The sequence below is a fragment of the Podarcis melisellensis genome (genome assembly GCF_964234715.1).
Source record: "Podarcis melisellensis genome assembly, chromosome: 13".
NCBI classification, from domain to species: domain Eukaryota; kingdom Metazoa; phylum Chordata; class Lepidosauria; order Squamata; family Lacertidae; genus Podarcis; species Podarcis melisellensis.
In genome coordinates this window covers 33,072,829-33,097,735 of record NC_138545.1, presented here as the reverse complement: position 1 = coordinate 33,097,735, position 24,907 = coordinate 33,072,829, and the positions used below count along the sequence as shown (strand labels likewise).

At 44.8% G+C, this 24,907-nt stretch overlaps 1 protein-coding gene across 2 annotated transcripts in view; it reads right to left on the bottom strand.

Moving 5' to 3' along the window:
* Positions 1 to 24,907, bottom strand: part of TBKBP1 (TBK1 binding protein 1) — a 57,513-nt gene that overhangs the window by 23,567 nt on the left and 9,039 nt on the right. For both annotated transcript variants that reach the window (XR_014162414.1, XM_081885619.1), the window contains exons 2-7: positions 21,645 to 21,925; positions 19,928 to 20,050; positions 17,484 to 17,588; positions 14,888 to 15,029; positions 10,337 to 10,533; positions 7,467 to 7,528 (exon numbers count right to left, since the gene is read on the bottom strand). Coding sequence is in view for 1 of the 2 variants with exons in the window: in XM_081885619.1 (XP_081741745.1) it covers positions 7,467 to 7,528; positions 10,337 to 10,533; positions 14,888 to 15,029; positions 17,484 to 17,588; positions 19,928 to 20,050; positions 21,645 to 21,866 (851 nt within the window). In the remaining variant the exon portion in view is untranslated. The remainder of the gene's footprint in view (positions 1 to 7,466; positions 7,529 to 10,336; positions 10,534 to 14,887; positions 15,030 to 17,483; positions 17,589 to 19,927; positions 20,051 to 21,644; positions 21,926 to 24,907) is intronic.

The window sequence follows — 24,907 nt, the reverse complement described above, 5'->3', positions numbered from 1 at the left end:
CTGGAATTCCCTGGCTGTTCCCCGTGCCATGGGAAACAGATTCTGGGGCCATGTTCTGTTGATCCACTGTCTCAAAAGCAACCCTCCTCCTAGTGGACTTGCTAGTGTTGGGACGTTCAGCTCTAGATAGACCACTGGGTTCCCATTTTTTTAATACGCATACAACTGATGGATCTAGTTCTTACAGCAATACAAAATTCAGCAAGTGACCTTATTTCCCCTATATATGAGAACCCCGCAGCTGTCTTCTTTGTGCAAGTCTCCATTAAGTCAATGGATCTCCAAACGGATTGCTCTTTCCTTTATTGTGAAAACAGAAACAAAGGGGAACAGAACCCTCTAGCTCCTCTCTGCCATCTGCACTCCAACACTTCCACATTAGCCCCTCCACACAGTGTCATTCTCTATCTGTCCACAGCTCAGCTTTGCCTATTTGACTTCCGCCCTGCCCCCCCCCCCCCCGCTACACACAATGTGGCACATTTGATCTGGTTTTATGAAAAGCCATTGTCTTCTCTCCGTTTGCACGGCACACACAGTTGTCAAGGATCCTCTCGCACCTTGCGAGCAATCTGGACAAGGCCAAACCTGATGTGCTGGCAATCGATAAAAGCAAAGAAATAAAATGAAAACCCAGACACAAAACATGAAATGCAACTTGGCTCAAGCCAAGGCTGACAGGAAGATGTGTTTGGGGTTTTTTCAGGTTCAAAGGGGGGAAGGAGGAAGAGACAATACCTATAACAATGTCAAATTCTCTTAGAACAGTGGTACCTCAGGTTACAGACGCTTCAGGTTACAGACTCCGCTAACCCAGAAATAGGACCTCGGGTTAAGAACTTTGCTTCAGGATGAGAACAGAAATCGTGCTCTGGTGGCGCGGCGGCAGCGGGAGGCCCCATTAGCTAAAGTGGTGCTTCAGGTTAAGAACAGTTTCAGGTTAAGAACGGACCTCCAGAACGAATTAAGTTCTTAACCCGAGGTACCACTGTATAAGTTAGGGAATCAGCTACTGAGCTGAACTTAAAACTGGCAAACTGAAAGCTGTCTTAAGAATGTTAAAAGTGATCCTGTGGTTCTCTCAGTGATCCATGGGATCAGAAGCTCTGAATTCTCCCGTCATGTGGCAGTTCCCAGGGAAAGGACTTTCACACTTATGATGCCCCCATTGTAGAAAATCTTCCACAGGAAGGCTCATCTGGCACGTACACTGATGTCATTTCAGCAGCAGGGAAAGACCTGTTATTTTATCAGGCCTTTCCATCTAAACTGCTTTTATCTTTATGGGGGGGGGGTTGTATTTATGTCTTGGAAGACAACACTTTATGTTTGGTCAATGTTTTTACATTTTTCAAATGTAAAAGCTTGCCCCAAAAAAGTTTTCAGATCCATGTTCTTACACTGCTCTTTTAAGATCCTGCTGCTTTGATTCTGTAGTGTGTGTAGTTTTTTATGCTTTTTATTGAAATTTAATTTTGTAAACTGCCCTGGGGATTTCTCCACCAGTCGGTGAAGGGGCACCTGCTCACTCGAGTACTTGCTTCCCTCTTCCCTCCTCATTCTTTTTCCTTTTGTATCTTGCACAGGAGGCAACTCCTAGGGGCCGAGGAGTCTTTGGGCCCTCTCAATAAAATATTTGAGGGGGCCAAACCCCACCAAAATTGATGGGCATTGCCATTTGAATAGTGTATGTGCAGCAAATTATGTGATCAATTATGTGGGGTGGGACCTACCTAGCCCCCCCCCATATTTTATTCAAGTTGGCACCTCTGGTATCTTGTATCCAGATTGCGAACGTGCAGGAAGGGACCACCTCATCTTTTGCATTCATGTATGATGCATGGGAATTTTGAGGTGCTTTGTAAGCGTTAAGTGACAACAACAATAAATTCCTGTGACAAAATTAATTGCAACTGATCTGCTGTGCGGTTTCAGGTGCTCGCCAGGGGCACAAATAAAAGAACAGGGGGAAATAATGAAGACCTCGAACAAATGTTCTGCTCAGCTTCTTCTATATTTGGATGCAACTATAGTAAACGCAGAGGGGAAAGGGGAAGTGGGCAAGCATTGTTTGGTCTGTGCACTTGCCATGTCTCTGAGATATCTGTCAGTCAAAGCACCTCTTCCCTGAAAAGTAGAATCTTTCACGGTTCACGGTGAAATGGGGCATATACAAATTTATCGGTATGCACTCGCTGCCTGCTGAGTTCTCCCAGTTTTCCTTCATAAACTAAACCAAGAATTTGGAAAGAGCTGAGATTTCATTCAGGTGCCTTACAAAACACCATTCGGGCTGTTTCAAAACAGCATCTGTACAGTGGTACCTCAGGTTAGGTACTTAATTCGTTCTGGAGGTCTGTACTTAACCTGAAACTGTTCTTAGCCTGAAGCACCACTTTAGCTAATGGGGCCTCCTGCTGCTGCTGCGCTGCCAGAGCACAATTTCTGTTCTCATCCTGAAGCAAAGTTCTTAACCTGAAGCACTATTTTTGGGTTAGTGGAGTCTGTAACCTGAAGCGTATGTAACCTGAAGCGTATGTAACCTGAGGTACCACTGTAATGGAAGAAATGACATCCTGCAAAACCAGAACAGCAGTTTGCAGTGAGGCAAAGTTTAAGACTCCTTAAGCTGTTTCAGACTGCCTCAGGTTTAATTAGAAGGCCCCATCCTTTTTTGAAGAAGGTTGTGGTAGTTGCCTCAAAATTATTCTAGCAAAGCACCAAAGCATATGAGAATTTGCTGCCTATTCTGGAGCGGTTAAAACGAATTAAGATACTGTAGAGTGGAGAGAAACTGCAGAATGAAGCTTGTAAAAAGAGGCTGCTGGATGACCCAAACTTTTTTCATCTTGTAAATAAAGATTTCCCATCAGTTATATTAATGCTTTAGTCACTGGAGAAGTTCAACAAATAATTGGGGGTGGGGAGGGAGAAAAGAGATCAATGCAAGGGAGATGAAGTTATGCCAGACACCAATGGTCTTATCAAGGCTGTTAAACATGCGTGCCATGTGCTGGAAGTCCCCCGTTCAAATCTTTTTTCAACAGCGCACTGGGTGACAAATTGTTCTCTCGGCTTCATTTTGCTCCTTGTTCCTGGCGCCGTCCCCCGCAAACAGAATAAACCTAATTAAGAAGATAAGAATAGCTGCTGCAGGATCAGGCCAAAGGCCCATCTAATCCAGCATCCTATTCCTACAGTGGCTAACCAGATACCTATGGGAAGCCCGCAAGCCAGGACCTCAGCACAACGGCACTCTCCTCACTTGTAATCCCTGGCGACTGGCATTCACAGGCATCCCGCCTCTGAATGTGAAGGTGGAGCGTGGCCATTGTGATGAGTAGCCACTGACACAGCCTTATTCCCCAGGAATTTGTCTAAGGTGATGGGCATCACTACCTTTTGTGGGAATGGATTCCATAGATACAAAGGCAGCTGTGCAAATTCTGCCTCGCCTCAGACGACTGTACCGAGCTAAGAGCGCAAGTGAAGCACTTTCAGCATTTACCCAAAACAACCAGCTAATTATATGCACTCTTCTTACATTTATTAGATGTGGAATTTGACGCAGGCAAGGGTAGGAGGGCCAGTATGAACAGAGGGCACCAGTGTCTCCCCAACACCATCCCTTTCCCTTGCTCCCTCTTCTTCCTCCTTGTCCCTCGGGTCCTTTTTCACTATATTCCTATGGCCTTCCCAGTGCTATAAGTACATATAAGCTAAACAAGTTATAGCTTAGGTCCCCACTCTCTTGGGCCCCCCAAAAAATTAAAGGAAAAAACACCTGGATGTACATTTCCAAAATATAAGATAAAAAACATACAGCAACAGTGACAAATGGCTTTAGATACCTATTAGTTCCATAAATTACCATATAGCATATATTCAACACAAAAAACAGCGACAATTTGTTGTTGACAAATGACAGCTGGACATATAAAGGGCCCCATTACCTTCAGTAGGTTGGGGCAGAGGTCAGCAAACATTTTCAGCAGGGGGCTGGTCCACTGTCCCTCAGACCTTGTGGGGGGCCGGACTATATTGGGGGGGAGGAATGAACGAATTCCTATGCCCCACAAATAACCCAGAGATACATTTTAAATAAAAGGACACATTCTACTCATGTAAAAACATGCTGATTCCCAGACCGTCCATGGGCCGGATTTAGAAGGTGATTGGGCCGGATCTGGCCCCCGGGCCTTAGTTTGCCTACCCAAGGAGTTAGGGCCTCATCAAACCTAAATCCGGCCCTGGGCTTTCCCATCATCATCTCCCTCTCTCTCTCTCTCTCTCTCTCACACACACACACACACACATACACACACACACACAAGATCCCCCTGAGCCCTTGCCCTCTCACATCATTATAATAAGGCCACCCTCATTACCACTCTGCAGCAAACAAAGCTGCCACTCTAGCTTTCTTGCCACATCTCTTGACACTCGGTTCTTTTTCTGGGGAGAGGGAAAGAAAAGCAGTGCACTGAAAAAATGGAACCCCAACCTCCTCTTGTTAGCGATTTGCAGAGGGGGGGCAGTGAGGTAAAAGCTACCAGGATACGCTCTTAAACTGCTATGTTGAGGGGGGACAGAGTCACGAAACGGCAAGCTCAAAAACAGCGTTCCCAGCCCATTAATGCTCCTGCTAATATGCCGGATGTCACAAATGCTAACGAACCAAGGGAACCTTAGGAGGGAGATGAACCGCAACCTGCTGCTGCGAGACCCAGTAAAGGGAAATGACCGGAAGAGGGGAGAATAAAAAATGATTCTTAGCCACCAGACAATAGTCTTGGCTGGATTTCAGCTGAGTCAGGACGGTGACTAAGCAATTCTTGTTTTACAGAGGAGGTGATCAGTGGAAGCAATGCACTTACTGTTCATTCAGAACCATCGTCCCCTTTCTCCTTCTGCGCCTCCTTGCAGAGTTAAAACAGATCTATGGCTCAGAGGCCTCTTTTCTCACTCAGCACAAATAAAGAGCGGAGGTAGGTGTCACATCGACTCCTTTTGACACATTTTTAATTCACACTTCACACCCCCTTTCTGCAACCCCTCTCCCCCTCCTCCCCCCTCAAACCTCAATTAATTAAAAAGAACACGCAAATCGAAATGCTACATTTTTGTTTTTTTTCAAGAAAGCAAAAGCCAAAGCCCTCACATCTCCCCAAACCTCTTCCACCACCAAACGTTTGCCATGAGAGCTGCTAAAACGTATACTTAATTTAAAAAACACGGCTCTTCGGCCCTTTATATGGGTTTCCATTTTGCTTGGTTCTCTAGCCACAAAAAGGAGCATCTAATGTCGGGGGGGTGGGGCATTATTTCCAACAATATTGCAACTTGTCCAGATGTCCAGAGGGATTGCCCTGTGTTAGTCTGTGCACACATTGCCACGTGTTCTGTCTCCAGCACAATCTCACCAGTGGTGCCCAGTGCCCCATTCAACAGAGAGAGAGGGATAATAATAATAATAATTTATTATTTATGCCCCGCCCATCTGGCTGGGTTTCCCCAGCCACTCTGGGGGGCTCCCAACAGAATATTAAAAACACGATAAATCATCGAACATTAAAAACTTCCCTAAACCAGATGCCTTCAGACATGCCTTCAGATGTCTTCTAAAAGTCAGATAGTTGTTTATTCCCTTGACATCTGATGGGAGGACGTTCCACAGGTTGGGCACCACTGCTGAGAAGGCCCTCTGCCTCGTTCCCTGTAACCTCACTTCTCGCAGGGAGGGAACCACCTGAAGGCCCTCGGAGCCGGACCCTCGGAGGGAAGGTCCCCAATAGAGCAGGAATGGCACATCACTATATAAAGAGAGCCTCCCCCTTTCAGACCATTAAATCCAGACTATGGGCCTGGGGAGCCGTCATTTTACATCCTCATTCCCTGCCTGCCCCCCCCCCCCAATAACCAGCCTTCATCTGTGACCACTGCCATACACAAAAAACTTATTATGTATTTATTTATTCTCAGCCACCTTGGAGGCTTACTGTCAAGGCAGAAAGTTAGGGGGGAATTATACATATATACATACTAGAGGTTGCACCACTGCTTGCCAACACCCTTCCTCTCACTTTATATGTTGCCAAAACAACAACAACCCTCAGACCTTGCTATACCTCCCATGGCCCACCTGGGCCTCTCACCTGCCTATGTCTCTATCCTTTGGATCTCTCCCCAGCAGCTTGTCAAACTATAGTTCACAGTGCCTCCTGCCTGTGGCCAAGTGAACTGCAGCATGATGACATCCTTATGATTTTATATACCGTCTTGTTGTTGGCATCCATCTGTTTGAGAGACAATGGAGTGCACCTTTGAAGGTGAAGTCACGCCACTGCGTTAGCAGCACCAAAGTGAATGCCCCTGGGCACAAGTGCATATGGAAGTCCTGGGCTGCCCAGACAATAGGACTCCCCTCTCGGCCTCACCCATCTGCCCCAAAGGAAAGCAGAGCAATGCGTTTGGCACCTGCTTGGCTGCAGGAGTTGCTGGAAGGAGGCATACAAGGTGCCATCCAACCATCTTAGGGACTCCACTCTGGATTTCGTTAGGCTTTACTTAGCCTTTTTTGCTCCCAAAGATATCCTACAAGGCAGTGGAGGTTTAGGATCAGAGATTTCCTTCTCTTAGATGGGCTACTTTCCCAGTTTGATGAGCAGTATCTGCCCCTCACTTCCCTCTACAGCAAGTGCAGAAATCACCTTCCAGACCTTTGGACACACTATTGATCTCATCCGCTCAATACGCCAGAGCCTGTCTTCGCATGCAGGGGAAGCCCCACCTCAACAAGGGCTTGAGACCTATTGGCTACCCTCACCTGGTTTAGCCAGTTAGTCAAAGCCGTTTCCTGGGTGGTTGCTGTCGCATGCTGGCAGCCTCTAGGAGCCACAAGGGACAGCTGAGTGCAGGGTGAGGACCAATATACAATATTTCCAATATACAATATTAGAAACACATATATTTAAGTACACAGCTGGCTCCTTATTGAAAAGCTCTTGTGGCGAGGTGCAAGTAGGGCGGTCACTTATCCATACTATCCCTGAAACAAAATATACCGCCAAAAAGACGAGACAGTTTTGCGTATGCATGTACTAATTTATACGCATAGAAGCGCGTAATCAATACTGCCATTTCAATTGAAATTCAATACATCTCTCCATAGTGGGAAGGACTATGACCAGCTTTGTGGCTGCTCAGTTTGCTTTCCAGGTGCTAACTGTTGATGAGCAAGTTCAAGGCAGGTTAGCTGGGTCAGGTACTGGCCCCCAAGGACTTTCCATTGGGAAAGCATCACAAAACAACTCACAAAGCAAAACAAATTCACCGCGAATGCACTATTATTGTGACTGGAGTTTGTTGCTGCAGCATACAGCTGCAACAGAATAGGCGTCTGGAGGGGCCCAAGGAATTCAACCCCACCAAACTTAAAACACCCATTGATATGAATTGACACTTACTGGTCATCTCCAACTTTCTTCACCCATGCCATGTCCCTCTCCGACTGACTCGTTGCAAGGTCCTAGGAAACATTAAGCAAGCCCTGTTATAAAAGGGTGGGAGAGTAGAAAGAAGCAAGCGTAACCTCACACTTCCATAATAATCCAAACAGAGGAGCCCCTTGACTGGAAGTTCTGCAACTGGAATATATTAGGCAAAGTGTATTTATTTGTTAAAAGTCATCTTAATCTGGCCGGTTCATCATGAGGCCCCCAAAAGCATCTCACAATAATAATGCAAAAATGGCTTAGATGATGATGAAAAAATTGCACTATAGGAAGTGTATAAAAGCAAGCAGAGCCAGAGTGTGGGTTTTCAGACTACATGAGCCAGGATGCACTGAAAAGATTTATTGACATGCAGCAGCCCAGGGTTTCACAAAGCTGTTTTTGGACTACAACTCCCATCATCCTTAGCTTGGTGGTCAGGGCTGATGGGAATTGTAGTCCGAGAATGGCTGGAGACCCCAGTTAGGGAAATCCTAGGTTACTGCATAATTTAACTGTCAGTAATCTTCTTCACATTTTTTAATCTAAATTTGTCCTTGGCCAGGGTGAAGCTATGGGCTTTATAAATCCATACTCAGTCTGACTCTCCTCATATTACATACAGTGTTGGTTTCATCTCCCTTTCTCAGCAATCTGCCTTGTTCTTGTCACAGCACACCACAGAAAGGTAGCTTGTGGCTCTCCAGATGTAGTTGAACTCCAACTCCCATCAGCCCCAACCAGCACAGGGATGCTGGGAGTTGTAGTCCAGCAACACCTGCAGTATATCATCTCCCACACCATACATTCACTTGCAGGTATCTCAGAATAGATATACTATGCATCAGTTCTTAAGAAAATAGCAAAGCCTACTAAACGGAAGCAGCTGTACTTTTACCAGGCCACTTGTCTCGAATGAGTACTGTGCAATCAATCCAGAAATCATATATTATTTTAGCAACAGCAATAATTCTTATTAAGTTTAACAACATCCTGCTTTCATGTTGACACACATATCTGTACGAGTGGCAATATAAAACTGTCACTGATCTGTATTTCTGGACTCTGTAAAATGAAAGTCTATCTCTATTCCTATATAGCTCATTGTTGTTATTGTTGTTTTGTAGTCAGGGCAACTGTTTTCATTCTTGAAACCCAAACCCTGCATTCTCAGCAATATGTACAAAATATACACCATATACTATGTTGCTGTGAACTGATCTTTATCACAAGCTAGCTGCATATTAACTGAAAGGTGTAAAGGTAAGCTTCCAATGTCACAGGTCTCGCAGCCCATGACAAAACCACACCAGTGCTATGGACTTAAACCGAATCATTCTAGTCTCGACGTTCCCACAGCACCCTGGACTCTCTGGTCCTATGAGGGCTTGAAAATTTCCCACAGAGATTTCACCGCTCACAAAGCCACCATCTCTGAGATTTTCCAGGAGCCCCAAACATCCAAGATGTTTGGAAGCTGTGTACAGATCACACACTTAAAGAACATTTCTCCCTAAAGAACCCCAGGAACTGTAGTTGATCCCTCAGAGCGACCATTGCCAGCATCCTTCAGTTCCCAGAAGTCACTGAGGAGCGAAAGGAAATGTGCTTTAAACGTATGGTCTGTACACAAGCCTAGGCCTGCAGTATACATGCTCCCGAAGACTGTCTGTTGTTTAAAAGCTAGGTGCGCAATCAACCTCACCTACAGGAATTACAAGGTGTGACCAGAAAATTCAGTGAATGGTCACAAAAATCGGATAGCAAGAAATATTCGAACATACATGCCTTACAGGCCTTCAAAGTAGGTCCCCCTCTGATACAATGCACCGCTGACAACATTTGTAGAACTGTTGGAAACTTCTGCAGAAGTCCTCTTTTTGTACTGCTTTCAGTTCCCTCATCACAGCAGCTTGGATGTGTGAAATGTTGGAAAATCTGTACGCTTTCGGTGCAGATTTCAGTTTTGGAAAAAGAAATAAATCCGGTGGGGCCAGATCAGGAGAATATGGAGGGTGGGACAACTCAGTAACAATATTATGCGGAATATGCAATTCTTCCGCCACCATTCGGACAGACAAACGCTGATCCCGCATCAATAACTCACGAACTCTGTCAACATTTGCCGCCATTCTGCTTGTCGATGGCCTGCCAGACTGAGGGTCATCTTCGACGGTTTGCCGCCCTTCACAGAAACGCTTAAACCACTCGCACACTGTCTTTCCAGTTACAGCTTCATCTCCGTACACAACTGTGAGCATTTTGTGGGTTTCCAATGCCGATTATATGTTTGAATATTTCTCGCTGTCCGATTTCCGGGACCGTTTGCCGAACTTTATGGTCACACCTTGCATATATTTCAAAATACATTTTCGTTCCTCAGTTTGCCACAGTCTCCCATGTAAATAAGCAGCTCCGGAGCAGCAGAAACCATTCCAGAATTTGCACCCTTTATATCCCCACCGCATTGCGTTCTCCCAACCGGCTTTAAATTTAAATTAAATTTGCCTCATGAGACCAGGGTCCTGCAGGATCTGATTTCTTTCTGCAGGGCCTGTAAGATAGAGTTGTTCCGCCTGGCCTTTAGCTTGGAGCCAATTTGATTCCCTCCCCCTTTCTTTTTCCTTTTTCCTTTCTTCTCCTGTGATGAGGCTGCATTTTAATATTTTAATGTTTCAATATTTTAATTGTTGTATTTTAATCTTGTTTTTAAGTTGTATTCATTCAACTTGTTTTTATTATAATTATTGCTTGTTAGCCGCCCTGAGCCCAGCCTTGGCTGGGGAGGGCGGGGTATAAATAAAAATTATTATTATTATTATTATTATTATTATTAAATTTACCTGAGCCCGCGTCTCTTGCAGCTGCTTCACCTCCGCCTGCAGCCTCTCGCACTCGGCCTTCAGCTGCTCTTCCCGGTGCTGCGAATTCTGGACTTCCTGCCTCGTCTCCTCCAGCTCCACTTCCAGCCTCTGCACCTCCAGCCCCTCCACCTGTTCGAGGCCCCTGGGGCTCTGCCAGTTCATCGAGCAATCCAGCACTAGGAAACACGAGAGGCAGGCAAGGGTTGGGTGGGTGATGCGGGAGGAAATAAGTTAACGGGGAAAGTGTAGCAGAGGGGTGGGCAGGCTTCTTGGGCGAAGCTACTGCCATTTGGAAAGTTCTCAACACAAGTAATAAGTAAAAACCCTATTATAGTGTGTGTACCCTGCTACTCTCTCATACCTGCCTCTTCAGAAGCCCAGCTGAGCGGCCCCATCAAATGAACAGAAGTGGGCGACTGCTTTTTTTTAGGAGTGGTACCCCAGTTAAGGAGCTGTGTTCCTGGAAGGTCCTCCTAGTGCCATCTTTGTGCTCTTGTTAGGGTCAAGGGGAGCCTTTTCTGTTCAGCTGGGGCTTTTAAAGAACTTAGATCACCTGTATACAGCTCCACTATATGTGAAGGAGTGTCTCCACTCCTATCGTTCAGCCTGGACACTGAGGTCCCGCTCCGAGGGCCTTCTGGCGGTTCCCTCACTGCGAGAAGTGAAGTTACAGAGAACCAGGCAGAGGGCCTTCTTGGTAGTGGCACCCGCCCTGTGGAATGCTCTCCCATCAGATGTCAAGGAAATAAGCAACTATTTGACTTTTAGAAGACATCTGAAAGCAGCCCTGTTTTGATTTTTGTCGCTTTTTTTTCTTATTATTAATATTCTCTTGGGAGCCCAGAGTGGCTTGGGAAACCCAGCTAGATGGGCAGGGTATAAATAATAAATTATTAGTAGTAGTATTATAATTATTAAATCTGCATTTTAACTTTAGGGGGTGCGGTGAGGTTTGTCTTTGTTATATTTATTGTAGCTTTTGACTGGTTCATGTTTTATTTTGTATTTAATTTGGTCGTCTCCCCCGTTTTTTACTTTGTTTTAGGTCGCTCAGAGACATTATGGGGCAGCATACAAATGGCACAAATGAATAAACAAACCTTAATGAAAGCTGTAGCATCACTAATTAATCTTAGTAGCAAGAAATACAGGTAAAATCATCGTGTTACCCAATATTGTTACAATGAGGAAAAATGAGCTCATTTCTAGTAATGGACGCCTGGCCTGTTCATTCTTTTAAAGACATTGCTCCAAATGCGTATTCTGGGATTGGGGTGGTCTTGCACAGACTATTTTGTTTGTGGTTTTTTTAAAAAAATAAAGCTGTGCCATGCTGAGAAAAATGAGTCTGGCTTTGACCGTCCCTTGGAAAAAACAAATTTGGTGTTTACACTGTTCTGCAATGGCTATAAATCTTCCCCCCCCCCCTTAATGCCAAGAGGTCTAAGCTTAGGTGAGTGATATTTCCACATGGCTGCGAAGTGGTCAAACGTAGCTGCCACAAGCAGCCATTTCGTTGACAATTCCTCACAGCTGGAGTCGCAGGAAGTCTTGAGCAACATATTTTTTAAAAAAATTGACACGTGTTAAAATGTTCTGTGGCATCATATTCTTGAAAAACACCTCCCATAAAAAACAGGCACTTGGCCATGAACCTCACTGGGTAATGCTGGTAGCTAGTCCCTGCTTCTCAGCCTAACCTACCTCACAGGGTTGTTGTGAGGATTAGCTGAGGAGGCGAAGAACTGTGCCCTTTTCCCCCCTTTCTCCTCCTGTGATGGAACTCCTATTTGGGGACTTCCCTGGCTTTTTTTCTGGCCCATGTAGGGCCAGTCTGGATAGTTAGCCTTGGTGAAGACTTGACATTTTCATCCCCCAAAAAGTTTTTGATTTGAGTTTTCCATTGAAATGAAGCTGCATTTTAATCTTTTAATGTTGCATTTAAATCAATTTGTTTTTATATTGGGTGTTAACCGCCCTGAGCCTTGGCTGGGGAGGGTGGGGTATAAATATTTATTGGAGAAAAAGGTGGAATATAAATGCAATAAATAATACATCATAATAATAGATACATAATAATATCCCTGGGAATTGGGATGGCTTATATCAACTTAAATGTTGATGTGCTGATGGTTATTGCATCTGCTGGAAAGAGCTTCCTCCTCCTTCATTTCTTTCTCCTTCCTGAGTTTTTATTTCTTTGCTTTTTTTATTAATTTCTCTCTCTCTCTCACACACACACACACACACACAAAAACCACTACCTCGCAACCGTGGGAAATTCATTTTAAAGCTCTACTTGGTGGAGTGGGGCCTAAAGTTTATTCTGCAACCTTTTGAAAACGGAGGCTATTTCATGTACGAAGAAAACAAGAATCACAGTGCCATCTACTGGGCAGAAACAAAGGCTGTGTCTCAAAACAAATAAATCCCACATTCACACAAACACACACACTGAGAGAGAATAGACAAACTAGATTATGCCGGCCTGATTAATTAGGTTCTTGCCTCTGGGCACAAATGCATTGACTGTTTTTCCAGGCCCATGGAAATGTACCGCAGGACACTCTGGGACTGGCTAGTGCAGTCTGCAATTCATCCAGCCACTTATCTCTGATTAGAAATAGTTAATCAGTGGGAATCTAGTTTTATTGTGTGTGTTTACGCCTACAAACGGACAATCCTAGCACTTTGATCCAGGAAGGGAACTGCGTGCAAAACAATCATTGGTTCACACAATTCCCCACCCGCATTCATGGTAGTCTACCTTTCTTGAATATTTATTAATATTGACCCTTTTCATTTATAAAGCACATTTTAAGTGTTCAAAACACTTAACGTATATTGTTTTGAAAGCAAAATCCTGTGTATGACTACTCAAAAGCAAGTTCAATGGGATTTACTTCCAGGTAGGCATGTACATGACTATTGTTTACAGTATGAATCCTTGTATTCTTTTTAAGACTCTTAGCTAAGCCAAGGAATATAAATGAATCAATTAAACCTGTATCAATTAGCATAGGAGTGAAAACAGTCAGCATGAGACAAAAAAAGTGCACTTATGCCGTTTTTTGATGATGTGGTGTGTAAGGGGCCAACGTACCGATCATTTATTTGGACAATTTTATATCCTGCCCTACTTACAAAAGGAACCCAAGGCAGCTAACAAACCAAAAAATAAAAAGCTCACCACACTGACATAATAATAATTTACAATACCTGGGGGCAGCAGTCAAAAAAGTAAAATAACTTTAAAAATAAATTCAGCCAAAGGCCTTTTTAAACAACCATGATTTTACTAGCCTCCTAAAAACATCAAAGCAACAGGGCCTAGCAAACCTCAATTAACAAGAGCATTCTGGAGGTAAAATTGGGCCTCTGTAGTTAAGGGCACCCTGTGATCAATGGAGGTCAATAGAGACATACCAGGCCACATCAAGCCCTCACATCCAAGTCAGCTCCTCAGTGTGAGCAACGCATTGGATCTGGTCTGCCCTCCATCCAGACCTTGACCTCTAGCTTGGCTTCGTCCATGTCAACTGCCTCTGGTTCTCTTGAACTAGACCCCTCAACTGCGGCCGACCTCCTTTTGTCTATGGCCTGATAGTCATAGATGAGCAAAATCATAGCAAGAACATTTCCATTCACACGGAGGGGAGAAAAGGAACCCCTCTTTTAAGATGATGCTTCCTATCTGAATGTTTGACAAGTTGTTAACTGGCTGCCTGATTACTTGGGGGCACCTGTTTATTCGATTTAAACGTTCCTGAACTGATGAATCAAACCAACTGGTCAATTAAACCAGGGGTAGCCAACATCACAATGTCCTTGGGACTACAACTCCCATCATCCTTGACCACCGATTATGGTGGCTGATGACAACAGGAGTTGTACTTCTGGAGGACTCTCAGGCCTTAGTAACTCTGAGACAAGCTGCAGTTGAGTGGTTCAGTTCCGACAAATGAAATTTAAAAGCCTACCATGGAAATAAAACACTGTCAAAACAAAAAAATTCCTTCCAGTAGCACCTTAAAGACCAACTAAGTTAATTCTTGGTATGAGCTTTCGTGTGCATGCACACTTCTTCAGCATGCACACGAAAGCTCATACCAAGAACTAACTTAGTTGGTCTTTAAGGTGCTACTGGAAGGAATTTTTTTTGTTTTGACAATGGCAGACCAACACGGCTACCTATCTGTAAATAAAACACTGTGACCTTAATTATGGCTGTTTATTACCCATTTTGTATATGAGCAGCTGCGGCTGAGGAACAAAATTCAGCCTAAAGCAAGCTGGTCAATTCATGGCTGAGGTGAAATCTGAATCCGAGACATCCCAAGTCCATGATCTTAGTAAGTAGACACACCACATCATCAGCCTTCCTTCAGAGTTAAATTTTCAACCCTCCCTCCCAATTCAGGCAATATAGGACACAAATGTCCTGTCAAATTTCAGAAATGGGAAGAGTACAGAGGTGACTACAAGGGATGGGGAATTGCCAGACTAGAATTATTATTTTTAAAAAATCACCGTGGCTCCCATGAAGCGACAGATACTGGACTTCTTGATTTTGCAGCTGAGAGTTGAGATTCTGGAACGAGCCGCCATCTCTCTGCCTCAACTGCTGCTCTAAGCTTCGGATACGATTCAGATGTGTCTCAACCAGAGCTCTCTGTAGAGGAACAAGGCCGGAATGGAGAAAGAGAAAAAGAAGAAGACAAAGACGACAAAGAAGAAGGCGTCTTTAACTTTGGGGCGCAGAAGTCTTGACAATGAGCTGCCACTAAGACAACTGATGAAAAAGATTAGACAGCTCCCGATTTTAAGGCCAATTTCCCATCCTCCTGGCTCTGAAATCTTCACACCCAATTCTGCTTTGATCGCCATCAGCTTCTCATTCCTTTCGGCACTCTGAACCAACTAACTGGCTCTCACACAGCTTAGCTGATCAGATCAAAGGGGGGGGGCCCTAATTCTTTTATCTTGCTATTCTACCTGCTTGCCTCCTCTGTCTCTTTCTTCTCCATTTATGCTGTTAAACAAGATTCACTTTTTGTTTTACCCTGACTCTAGTTCTCAAACCTCATTTTCCTATTCTTCTTCTTGCTCGCTTTTTAGAAGCAAGCTTCAACTTTCAATTTCCCCTCCCTATTCTGCCCTTTTGTCTTCTTAACCTTTACTACTGTAAGGTAACGGTAAAGGGACCCCTGACCATTAGGTCCAGTCGTGGCCGACTCTGGGGTTGCGGCGCTCATCTCGCTTTATTGGCTGAGGGAGCCGGCGTACAGCTTCTGGGTCATGTGGCCAGCATGACTAAGCTGTTTCTGGCGAACCAGAGCAGCGCACGGAAACGCCGTTTACCTTCCCGCCAGAGTGGTACCTATTTATCTACTTGGACTTTGATGTGCTTTCGAACTGCTAGGTTGGCAGCAGCTGGGACCGAGCAACGGGAGCACACCCTGTCGCAGGGATTCGAACCACCGACCTTCTGATCAGCAAGTCCTTGGCTCTGTGGTTTAACCCACAGCACCACCCGCGTCCCATTACTACTGTAGAGAGCCTTTTAAACAAGACACCTTCCTGGGTATTAGCCAAGATTGGCAAACATTGATTGGACTTCCTTATCCAGAGGCAGTTTGCCTTGATCAATACACGATAGGACAAATAACCTGGGATGGCTACCTCACCTACTAGTGAGCTTCCAGAAGTTAGATGATCGTGACCCAGGAAGGGAAACTGTTATGTCCTTTGCTAGAGCACTTTCACAAATAACAAATTGCCGTGAGGCTAAGGAAATTAACTGTTTGTTTGTTTTTTGTGCTTGGAAGCAACAATAGCCAGAAGCTCAAGCACTGCATAAGGACTTACTTGCAGAAGCTGAAAATTTGTTTCAAAAACATACCGTATTTTTCTGTCTATAAGACCCCCCATGTATAAGACACCCCCTATTTTGGAGGCAACAACCAATCGCCAGTCCACCCTCGGCACTATCCGTGTATAAGATGCCCCCTAATTTTGACATCATTTTTAAGGGGGAAAACCTAGTCTTATACATGGAAAAATAGGGTATATGCCTTCTTTCAGGACAAATCTACTGCATGGCTTGTAGCTCAGTGGCAGAGCATCTGAACTGCATGCAGAAGGTCGCAGGTTCAATCCCCAGCTTCTCCAAGTAGGGCTGAAAGAGACTCCTCATCTGGTACCCGGCAGCACCACTGCCAGTGTATGTAAAAGGTAAAGGACCCCTGGACGGTTAAGTCCAGTCAAAGGTGACTATGGGGTTGCAGCGCTCATCTCGCTTTCAGGTTGAAGGGGCTGGCATTTGTCCACAGGCAGCTTTCTGGGTCATGTGGCCAGCATGACTAAACCGCTTCTGGTGCAACGGGACACCATGACGGAAACCAAAGCACACGGAAACGCCATTTACCTTCTCACCACATTGGTACCTATTTATCTACTTGCACTGGCGTGCTTTTGAACTGCAAGGTTGACAGGAGCTGGGACAGAGCAAGGAGAGCTCACTCTGTCGCAGGGATTCAAACTGCTGACCTTCTGATTGGCAAGCCCAATAGGCTCAGTGGTTTAGTGGTAGGCAACTTATCTTCCTAAATTCCCTGATCATTCCTGTCAAAAGACCATGCCTCTCCTAGAGGCAAACTCTGGCTGACTGTAAGTGGAGCATAAGAGGCGAGTCCAAATGGATGATTAATGTGATCCAAAGTCAACATTTTTATTTTTTTCAGTCTTCTACCACTCCATTCTTAAGAATCATGGCAGATTGTTTCATGGGTAGAGGGAAAACACAAATTTTAAACTTATCATAAAATCAGAGAAAGCAAAAGCCTTTCTTACTGCCCAAGAAACCTGCCCCCTGATGCCAGAACAGCTGAAATGAGAAAAAGTTCCTTCTGATCAGAAACTCCCCGGGTTGGACATCTTGCAGATTCTCCAAATCTTCATTTCAAAACAGAAGTGTGCAGCAGCAGCAGCAAAGCTGTGCTGCAAGCCAGAACAGCTACAAAACATGAGCCCCATCTCATTTTACAGACACGTCATGCAAACAGGTACATGCAAAGGAGGCTTACAGCATGCCTTGCATCCGGCCAGAATGCCAAATGAAACCCACCATCTGCCCCAGCTCCGACTCAAGGTCAGTCTTCTCCACACACAGCTTCTCATAGGCTTGGATCATCTCACCCAGCTGTTCTTCCCTCTCCTTGCTTTTCTGCAGCTGGTGGGCGGGGGTGGAGGGGAAGAAAAAAGGCGGAAATCATGGCTCAGCAGCAGCAGCAGCAAGCAACATATGATCCTGGAATTGCCTGATCACTAAGGCTGGAGACAAGGCGACAGCACGCTCGTTGCCTTTTTAGATATTCATTACCATCTCCTGCCCCAGATTAAGCTCACGGGTAACCTGGCTCAGATCAGATCTGCACAGACCTGTCGTGCCAGCCCTGGGACTCAATCGTGAAATGAACTTTCTGAGAGCAAGGCTACAATGCACAGAGCTGATAGGCTGGCCCTTGTGGCAATCATAAAGCCACATGCTCACACGGCCTTTCTCAGAGTAGATTTAGGTTTTTTTATATGGCTATGGATGGGAGGGGTGGGTGCCAAACCAACAGCTGAGCTGATAACTGTGTAGGTAGTTGAAAACAAAACAAAGCAGGCAGCCCACCTGAAGCACGAGTCGGAGGGGCAATAAGCCACACTGAATTTAGAGCCAGGTACATGTGTCATTTGAGGAGCGTCCATCAAATATGAATGAGCTGTGTGCAGCTGCAAGCAATCCTTTTTTGGCCACGTTGCTCTGCCCTTCGTGTAAGTGGCTGAACAAGCCAGGATCCAAAAATTAACCAATTCTGTGTGCCTACAAAACGGCGGGTAAGTTGTAGTTTGCAAGCCATTAACCATAGTTTGCAAATAATAGGAAACTATGGCTAACAGCTGGGTCCTGGTTTGCTTAGTCTCTCATGCAAAGGGGGGGGGGGAGCTGCTGCAGAGAATCTCCATGTACGCAGCTCATGCATATAATGGCTTATTAAGCAGAGACCTGATCGTACAAACCAGGCCAGCCTCACCTAGTTTGAAGGTGTGCTTTGAGACATGTGAAACCCTATCTTCCTGCCTGTCCTTTGCTGCTACTGTTCTGTGCTATGGAATTTCTGGGAGTTGAAACAGTAAAGTGTGTTCTCCCCCCTTTGCCACGAAACTGCAGTGGAATTAAAGAGGTGCATTGGGCAAAGTCTGTCCACTCTCCCCCTAAATAGGGAAATATGTAGTGTGAACGACTCACTTCAGCACTGGTTCACACACACACACACTCCAGCAAACTCCTTCTCTGTGAAGCTGCAGAAATAGCAGCACGTTTAGGAGCTGTGTGGCCAAGCTACCTGGGACCTGAAGGTTGCTGAGCACTGCCAATTTCAGTTCCCCATTTTCCCCAGTCTTAAGTTGAGTTCTCCACACTGAAAGCAAAGATGAGCCCAATAAAACCGAGTCATGTGTTGGAACAGGCTTGCTGAAAAAGAAGTGGTTTTTAGCAAGCATCCAAAACAGTAGAGTGAAGGTAGGGACATCAACAGGCAGGAAGTTCCACATGACAGGTGCTGCCCCACTAAAATGATGATTCCTTTGGGGTTGGAAGACTTCCTGGGCCGCTGATGTGGGGAGGCAGCCAGTCCCTCCGCACAACAGTGCCAGGAGCTGGCGTCAAGCATAGCTCAGCAAGCAAAGGTCTTGCTCCAAGAAGGCAGTTGTGATGACTGAAAGGTCCCTGCCTTCCCACCACACTCTAAGGCTCGTCCTCTCCAGGGTCTTTCCCAAGTAGCACAACCTCTGCTATGCTCTTTTCACTTCTCTGCATGTTTTGAGAGAGGGGAGCTGGTCACAGCAGGAGGGGGGTAGCAAGCCCAAAACCCTGCCCAAAATTTTGGATCCTTGCATTGGAATAGAGTAACTTCTTTGGAGAGACAGCCATTCCTGAAATCCTCCCATATGTGAGAACTTCAGGTGTTATCATCTGGAGAAGACTTTCTCAAACAGAATGCTATCCGGAAGCCTGTCATCAGCTGCTTAGAGCATTATCAACAACAACAACAACAACAACAACAACAATAATAATGGTTTTTTGTAAGCCTTGCTGAGACATACGTTTTCCATGTGTAATTATATTTGCCAAACGCTTAGTGCATTCTTTAATATGATTCTTGTGCTATTATGGACCTTTGTAAACCCTGTTGAAACGTACACTTGAAATAAAAAGTTGCCTCTTCTTATAAATAAATCGTTGTCACTGCTGTATGCCTTTCAGTATTTTCTGCGGCTCTTAATATAGTACTGTGCCCTTGCCTGTGATTTCGTTGGGGTAACAAGCTGGCAAAAGGAATTTAATAACTAAATTTGCAGGCACATGCTCTTGAGCAACGTGCCACGATCCACGAGGCAATCGTCCCGTACGCTTTACCTATTACAGACAATAACACAAAAAGCCATGAGCCAAGATGGCCAAGTCAAGTGCTTTCACTCTTTAAAAGCTCCTTTCCAAGCATGTCGGGAAGCCCTGCTCACCTCGCGCTGGAATTGATTCAGCTGCTGCTGGAGGTTGGCTTTCTCGCTTTTCAAAAGTGAGGCCTCCTTGGAGTCGTAGGCTGGGAAGATGCGCTCCTCTCCAAACTCACTAATCAGTGGGAACTGCGGGCCAGGAGCACAAGGGGAAAAAACACCAAGCATTTACTCTCTTAAAAAAAGAAAATGCACATTGCAGAAATATTGGGGGAAGCAGGCAAAGTGGGGAACAATAATAAAGCAGTATGAAGCATTTAATGTACAGTCATACTTTGGAAGTCGAACAGAATCTGTTCTGGAAGTCCATTCTACTTCCAAAACATGAGAAAACCAAAGCACAGCTTCTGATTGGCTGCAGGAAGCTCCTGCAGCCAATCGGAAGCCATGGAACGTTCGGCTTCAGATGTTCGGCTTCCAAAAGAACATTCAAAAACTTCTGGATTTTGATTGTTCGGGAGTAAAAACGTTTGAGAACGAGGCTGTTTGAAAACCAAGGCACGACTGTACAGGTTTTATATAACATGGGTTAGTGTTAAAGACAAAGTGACATGTAAGTGGCACAACATTTCATGGGCCACAGCCTAAACCTCAGGCGCAATAGCAAATTTTAAAATAAAAAACCAGCAACTAATTCAATATATATCTATATATAAACACACACAAAATTATCTCATTCTCACACTCAGCTTCATAGCTGAGTGGGGATTTGAACCCTGGTCTCCCAGGTTCAAGCCTGACATACTAACCCCTACACCACACTGGTTCTCATTACAGGAGCTGTTAATTTTATTTATTTTATTTATTTATTCTATTCCTATCCCACCTTTCCTCCAGTGAACTCGAAGCAGCATGCATGGCCTTCAGCCCCTCCAATGTTAAATTTGTTTTAATATTTTTATGCCACCTTTCTGCAATTACCTCCCCCTCAGCAATGTACAACAGACATAAACAATAAAAACAGCAACAGCATTAAATCAACAGTAAAAACATAAGAAACAACAGCACTACTAAAATAAATGAATCAAGATACCAAATTAAAAGGAACAACACCTTTTAAAAAAGCATCTTCACAACTACCCTGTGAGATAAGATTTGGCTGAGGGTATGACTGATGCAAGGTCAACTCAGGAATTTTCATGACTAAGGGGGGAGGGATTTGAACCCAGATCCCTCTGGCTGTAATCTAACACTCTAATCACTGTGCCACACTGGAGCATTGAACAGAAGACTGATAAAAACAAGTAGGTGATGTACAATAATTATCAAAACCAGCCATAAAGGTGTTGCGCATTTTTTTAGCAGTGGGAAACCTTTGCATGCCTACGCAGAAGTAAGACTTCAGTGGGACTTGCTCCCAGGTACACGTCCACTGGATTGCAGTCTCGAAGTCCCAGATCATCAATTTCAAAGAAAATGCCCATCAAACATATCTAAACATGACGTTGAGCAAAGACCAGACTTCCTTTGGCAGGATATTCTGTAGTTTGGGGGCTGCTATCCAAAAGGCCCTGCTCCCCCTTAGTTCTCCCATTTTGAGCATCAAGAGCAGCACTTCTCTGGAAAATGATAAAGGACTGGGAGCAGAGAAGGCTAATGTAATCTTATTTATTTACTTAAAAGATCAGCCACTTGCGCTACCTACTGGGTTTGACCCGTCGGACCATTAACAGATCACCAGGAAAACAAACAGGAGCAAAGGCATCTACAAACCGCCACTCACCTTAATCTCATACATCTTCAGTTTCCTCTTGAGGCTAGCGTTCTCCCGCTCCAGCCCTGTCAGGCGGTTCTTGATGTCATCGTAGGCCGTGATGAGAGCAAAGTGGGAGGCAGAACACATCTCGCTGGAGAGGTCGGTATTGGGGCTGTCCAGCCAGTCGTCCTCCTGGACCAAAGCATCTTGGGTAAGGATGCTGATGTCATCTTCAAACATGGAGTCCATGGCACAATCAGGGACAGACGGGCGTTTAGCAGGAAATGCCAGTGCCTGGCAAACTCCAGCTATGGGAGATGGCAAGAAACAGGAGTGAGACACAGCACAGCATGGCTCCTTCTTCTAAGCTTTTTCCTCCCCTTTGTCTGGGAATTTTTATTTTTTCAAAAATAGTTTGGAAGCCTGTGTCTTATTTTCATTTATGCACATTGCACAGCATCTGCCAGTGGCATTGAGAGCTGGCTTTAATTGTTGTGAAGTGCACTGGGGGGACAGTTTTCACCTGGAATACAGGAGGGTAAAGACAAATTATTATAATAATATAATAATATAATATAATATAATATAATATAATATAATATAATATAATATAATATAATATAATATAATATAATATAATAATATAGATTTTGATAAGTTGTCTGCCATGCATTTGTACATCTCTCAAGATATCGCAACCAACTTTTGCATGTTGGTTCCTCAGAACATGGAGCAGGCTTTTGGATACAACTGAAAGCCATTTTGAATCAAGATGGCAGACTGAACCTTTCAAAAATGCAATGATTTCAACCACAGATTTCAAAACAGCACTGATTTGGCGGAAGGGGGCTTAGATTTCCCAAGCAACACCAGGTGCATGGCTGCTAGTAAATTAAATAAAACAAAACAAGGAAGAAACAGAGCTAAGCATCCTTGGGTTTTAAGAATGGCTTTTGCTTTCCTGGATGGAGGTGTGTGTGTGTGTGTGTGTGTGTGTGTGTGTGTGTGTGTGTAGCTCTGGATTTCGCATGGCTGGAATGTAGCCTACTCCACAAAGGTAAGTCACACCCATGGCTCCACCCCTTTTTGCCTCTGGCCCCACCTACCTTAGGGATGTGGCCCCCCAGAAGCTTGCCCCTGTGAAACTGTGGCCCTCAGGTTGAAAAGGATTCCCCACCCTTCCTTTAGCGGCACCCCAACACCTGATACCCAAGGCAGCCATTTTGCCCCATTTCATGATGCAGCTGCCTCTGTACACTTCCTTATAGAAAGACACACACATATTCCTTCACCGTCTGTTTTGAATGCCTCCCTGCTAAAGTGAAAAGGGAAATCTGTGACATAACCACCGAGTGAGACTTCTCAGCTATCAGACGCTGAGGGAGAAGGTGGATCAATCAACCCAACACACAGATGGCGAGCTCATACAACACGGAACTTAACAGTCATAGCCACAAACTGGGAAAACAAAACACCACGCAGACAGGATTTTTTTTTTAAAAAAAAAAAAAGAGGAAAAAGCTCTCAACAGCAAAGAAACGGAAATCTGGTATCAGATTTGGAAAAGGCACCAAACGCAGGAAAAAGGTGGGAGTCCAAATTGTGTTGCAGCAACTTGGACGGCGTAACAGCGCATTTAAGGTGGATGGTGTGGGTGCATTTGTTAGAAGAATGAGGCTGCAGGCGCCATTCAGGAAAAAAACAGAAAAGGCTGGGGCATTTTTGCAACGAACGAATGAATGAATCTTCCGCTACGTTTACAAGAACACCCCCCTCGTCAGATGAGAAGCAAAATCTGGAGTAGTTACCAGCTACCGGCTCTGTACTTACTACCAGTGCAGATAAGGAAGATAGAAAACTGCTGATACCAAATCAGGTCACCTAACTGTGCTACTGTTTATTTCCAATGACTGACAGTTGGCTTTCAAGCAGGGGTCTTTCGCTACCAGGAGATCCTGGGGGCTTAACCTGGGACGACTTGTACCACTAAAGGCCAAAACAGAAGCATCTTTCTGTGCAGCTCTACATTCATAGATTCATAGAACTGTCGACTTAGAAGGGACCACGAAGCTCATCTAGTGCTAGTCCAACCCCCCCTGAAATGCAGGAATCTTTTTGCCCGAAGTGGGGCTTGAACCCAGGACCTTGAGATTAACAGTCTCATGCTCTACCAACTGAGCTATCCCACTACATGCATTTTGTGAAAGAGTACTTTAAAAAAAAAATATTATTAAATTTTCTCCACAATGCAATACAGTGGTACCTCAGGTTACATACGCTTCAGGTTACAGACTCCGCTAACCCAGAAATATTATCTCGGGTTAAGAACTTTGCTTCAGGATGAGAACAGAAATCGTGCTCCGGTGGCGCTGCGGCAGCAGGAGGCCCCATTAGCTAAAGTGGTGCTTCAGGTTAAGAACAGTTTCAGGTTAAGAATGGACCTCTGGAACGAATTAAGTACTTAGCCCGAGGTACCACTGTACAAGACAAGCTAACCCACACGAAGAATAATAGAAAGGAAAAAAGAAGCCAAGAGATACACAAAAGAATACAAGATTCTATCTCACAAGGGTACCTTAACTTTTGTCCCATACAGAAAAAGAGCTCCCAGCTCTCATCTGGGAGCATCCCAGCCTCTCACCCTGGCAGATCTTCCCTTCCCTGTATCTCACACAGTGTCCTTCAAACTGTTCATCATCATCATCATTTATTACTTATACGCTGCCCACCTGGCCAGGCCTCCCCAGCCACTCTGGGCGGCTCCCAACAGGATATTAAAAACCACAATAAAACAGCAAACATTAAAAACTTCCCTAAACAGGGTTGCCTTCAGATGTCTTCCAAAAGTCAGATAGTTGTTTATTTCCTTGGCATTCCTTACCCAAACACAGTAAGAAATAATATTAAGATAAATAACAATAGAATACTGAGAGAGAAAAAGGACGTGGGTGGCACTGTGGGTTAAACCACAGAGCCTAGGACTTGCCGATCAGAAGGTCGGCGGTTCGAATCCCCGCAACGGGGTGAGCTGCCGTTGCTCAGTCCCTGCTCCTGCCAACCTAGCAGTTCGAAAACACCTCAAAGTGCAAGTAGATAAATAGGTACCACTCCAGGGGGAAGGTAAACGGCTCCCTTGGCCAATAAAGCGAGATGAGCACCGCAACCCCAGAGGCAGCCATGACTGGACCTAATGGTCAGGGGTCCCTTTACCTTTACTTAGAGAGAAAGGTAATGATAACAAAGGAGAAAGTGAAAGACATAAAAGTGAAATTGTACTGCTTCACACTGCT